The sequence below is a fragment of the Diadema antillarum genome, unplaced genomic scaffold (genome assembly GCF_040938485.1).
Source record: "Diadema antillarum isolate AM-2024a unplaced genomic scaffold, OU_Dant_1.0 seq00000384_RagTag, whole genome shotgun sequence".
NCBI classification, from domain to species: Eukaryota; Metazoa; Echinodermata; class Echinoidea; order Diadematoida; family Diadematidae; genus Diadema; species Diadema antillarum.
The window spans coordinates 561,580-565,451 of record NW_027271382.1 but is presented as its reverse complement, the minus strand read 5'-3'; the positions used below and the strand labels follow the sequence as shown (position 1 = coordinate 565,451).

Sequence of the window (3,872 nt, the reverse complement as noted above, 5' to 3'; positions counted from 1 at the left end):
CTAGGCTACCGCTGGAGGCGGATAATTCGTAGTTGCATATGGTTGCGCTGGAGCTGGAGGAGGCGGTGGCACGGTCTGTATCTCTGGGGCTTGGGGAGCATACGGTGGCGGTGGTTCGACGTTGTACCTATTCGGCTGGTCATTAGGGGTATTGTTTGTTACCACGATAACAGTGCTTGTCGTTGCGGGCATAACCCCCTGCGCGTTGATGACGTACCCAACCCGCTCCTGTAAGTCCAGGTTCTTGTTGGCTTCATTTACGAGCAGGGGCATCTGGAAGAGGTCGGCCAGCCAGCCCAGCCCGAAGACGCCCAGGGTGAAGAGATACAGAATGCCCCTGCTGTAGTTCCGGAGGTAAAAGTGGTGGAGACCAAAAAGTCCAAGCGGCATGTGAAGGAGGTAGGCATCGAGGAGGGAGTACCGAGGAGGATCGAGGGACCCGCCCTGTTTGAGGAGTTTTACCTCCTTGTTCGCCTTCCAAACCAAGAAGGGAATGCGGAACAGATCCATGAACCAGCTAAATATATTCAGACCTAGCGTTGCGGTGTAAAACAAGCCATAGCGGACCCGGCCGAGGTACATGTGATGGATGCCTGAACGCAAAATATTGTTGGAAGAAAGAAAAAAAAAAGAATCACTCAATGAATTAAACTTACATCGTATTCAGCAGCTGGGTTTCGTTTATCCAAGGGCAGTTTCATTGTTCGAGAAAAAGAGAACAATCGTACATTATCTTTTAATAACTGCAACATTATCGTTTCTTTTGTCAAGCCTATGAGAGTGTCAAGGGTTTCATTTTGTGTATATTTCAGAAGAGAGCTGCACAAAGAAAAAAAAAATGTTAAAGCTGACTGAAAAGACATTTTCTTCCTTTTTTTGCACGTAACACATTTTTTGATAAGATATCGAACAAAAATTACAGTAAATACGTCTGCTGAAAGAATGGAGAAGTAAATTCAATCTTCAAATCACTGCCAATCTCGTTTGTTACAAAAAGAAGACGACAACAGCAAATTTCCTAATTATCAGTTGGATAAGTAAGGAACAAAATAAAACTGCTGAATTTCTAAATGATAAATCATCACCATGACTGAATTTACGGGGAAGTTTTCCCAAGTGACTGAATTGTTTTCTATCTAATTTCCCTCCCCATCCTTTCTTTATCCTTTCCAATGGGGATTAAGGTTCCCACTGCCAATTTATGTAGGTTTTCTGTGAAGAAACAATGAAGTGACTCTCAACAACTTCTCAACAGTAATGGGTTTATACCTAACTTTTCCCTGCTGTTACTGTCAACTTACCAAACAGGCCAAAAGGAGGCAACCATAAGAGGTAGGCATCGATAACAGACATCTTTCGGAGTATCCCGGGATACTTGTGGCTGACGAGCCAGTGGCCCCTCTCCCTCGCCTCCCGTATGACTTCGTTACAGTCTCTGACTAGGAACCATATTCGGAACCAATCGACAACCCAACCGATGCCGAAGATCCCCATCGTACTGGAGTAGACGAAGCCGAGGAACAGGTTATTCAGGTAGAAGTGATGACAACCAAAGATTCCCAGAGGGGAATACAGGAGGATGGCGGTCAACACGAAGGAGCGCTCATTAGGTGGCGAGGGGCCGTGAGGGACCACGGAGACCTGGTCGTTGTCGTAAGTAGGCGCATTAGTTTGCTGCTGCGGTGGCACAATAACCTGGGGAAACGTCGGGGTTGGAACTTGGTATGCCTGTACCTGCTGCGAGTACGAGCTTGAGGCAGGGGTGGCCCATTGTTGGCTATGGCCGGGGTTAGAATACGAGGTTGGATGTTGCGAATTGGGCGCTCCGGAAACGGCTTCAGCACCGCTTAGGTCTTGCTTGCCTTCACTAGAAACCATGATTTGTATAGATCAACGCTATCTGAGTTGTGTGACACTGCTTCTGTAATGTTTCACTTATGAGGCAAGATGTCAGCTTTACAGTAATGAGCTACACTATTGACCCAACGTCTGGGCCGTACCTTCCGTCTATCGCCCGAACTGATCAAAGTTTGAACTTTTTAAAGATAACTAGCAGTCAGGAGAGATGCATGTATTGTAATCCTGCTCTTCCTTATTTGCTTAACGTCGGTGTATGACGTCATTCGCTGATATGGTAACATCGTCATCGTCCATTATTATTCGGAGATTCTGATTTTCAATTTAAAGGGCGGAGCATAGTTACAGGCTTGAATTACAATACATTACAAATAATTTCCGTTTCTGTTATAGGCATATTCGTTCACAAAGAAATTCCTTTATACAATTGTAAAACTGCCCCCTTAATTTCGAAAGTAATCAATTATCGAGACTTGTCTAGACAATATACAGTGTAGGCTAGGACTGACCATTAATTATTCTATTTCGCCTTATGGCACAATTTTGAATGGAAGAATAAGCTAGAATATGGAAGTGCCTTCTGTGAAACCCGAAGAGGCAGGACGAACATCTCTGAAACATTTTATCTTAATACGCTATACATACACGGTCTCATTGATGAGAGTGGTGAAGAGAGAGCAATTTAAAGCTACAAACAACGTTACCATGATTACGCGAAGCCTATATATGGGATCCTGCATGACAACGCATATGGGTTTTGGAACAAGAGCGTCCTGTGACATTATGCACGCAAAAGTATTTTTAGGTGGGTTTACATCCGTTAATATTAGATGATTTACTTGAAAAGTATGTGTTAAAATGATCTCATTAGCATGCTTTATTTCCCCTTCGGATCCGTCTGGGTTACTAACGGGCTAAAATAAATACTGTGCTTTTTCGTACGATGAAATACGTTGCTATTCTGTATTCGAAATCCAGCTCACAACCATTACTAATTTTGGCGCCATCTCGTGGAAGTCTTGATGTAACAAAGCTTTTGGTAGTCACAAATCATCTGTTGCCATGAGGGTTTATACATGTATTATAATCTGAATATAAGTCAGTAAGCCATTCGAGGCGCAGCATGCGTGACCAATTAGGATGATAGCAGTCCCACGTGGTTTATCATTAACAGCTATAACGACCGGTAAATCTTTACATTGATATTCCAAACATAAGATGGAACATGGACCATATTGAATCAGACAACACGGCTGGCAGTTATAGTGTTTACCCGACACTTCAGGACATGATAATCGGCAAATGTTTGAAAAATCGGCAAATGATGTAAATACCTCACCTAAATGGCTGGTCGTCGCGTAAATATCGTGTGTTGATATTATAGCAATACATCAATTACACATAAGAAAGAAAGAGAGGAAAATACGAAATAAGCAACAAGACTGGAGAGAGAGAGAGAGAGAGAGAGAGAAACACAGAGAGAGCTAGAGAGCTGGGTGGCGGGGAGAAACACCTTTTACAAGGGGGAGGGGTTATGACAGGTGCACGTCACGAGACCGACACCCACGAGTCATACAGCCCACAAGTCATACAGCTCACAAGTCATACAGTCCACGAGTCATACAGCTCACAAGTCATATAGCCCATGAGTCATACAGCTCACAAGTCATACAGCCCATGAGTCATACAGCTCACAAGTCATACAGTCCATGAGTCATACAGCTCACAAGTCATACAGTCCACGAGTCATACAGCTCACAAGTCATACAGTCCACGAGTCATACAGCTCACAAGTCATACAGCCCATGAGTCCGATACTAAACCAACAAGGTCCACGAGATCGACGCATTACGCGCCGTGTTGTATCTGTCGTACTCGTGGGCTGTTTTTGCCTGGTGTGGAACTCATGGGCTTTATTTGCCTAGTGTCGAACTCGTGGGCTGTATGACTCGTGAGCTGTATGACTCATGGACCTGTTTTCAATGTCGAACTCGTGGGCTGTATGACTCGTGGGT

At 44.2% G+C, this 3,872-nt stretch overlaps 1 protein-coding gene across 1 annotated transcript; it reads right to left on the bottom strand.

Annotated features, from left to right (window-relative positions):
* Nucleotides 1-1,878, bottom strand: LOC139731770 (uncharacterized). Its single transcript, XM_071642650.1, has 2 exons — nt 1,302-1,878; nt 1-593 (listed from the first exon to the last, which is right to left on the bottom strand). Exons 1-2 carry the CDS (start codon nt 1,876-1,878, stop codon nt 1-3), a joined length of 1,170 nt encoding a protein of 389 aa, XP_071498751.1.
* Nucleotides 1,879-3,872: the final 1,994 nt, after the last annotated feature.

What these genes read in the sequence shown, in the direction of transcription:
- LOC139731770 (XM_071642650.1), bottom strand. Translation starts at nt 1,878, where the DNA reads ATGGTTTCTAGTGAAGGCAAGCAAGACCTAAGCGGTGCTGAAGCCGTT. An exon ending in GCCTCCTTTTGGCCTGTTTG is followed by an intron (nt 594 to 1,301) that starts GTAAGTTGACAG and finishes TTTTGCGTTCAG; the next exon opens with GCATCCATCACATGTACCTC.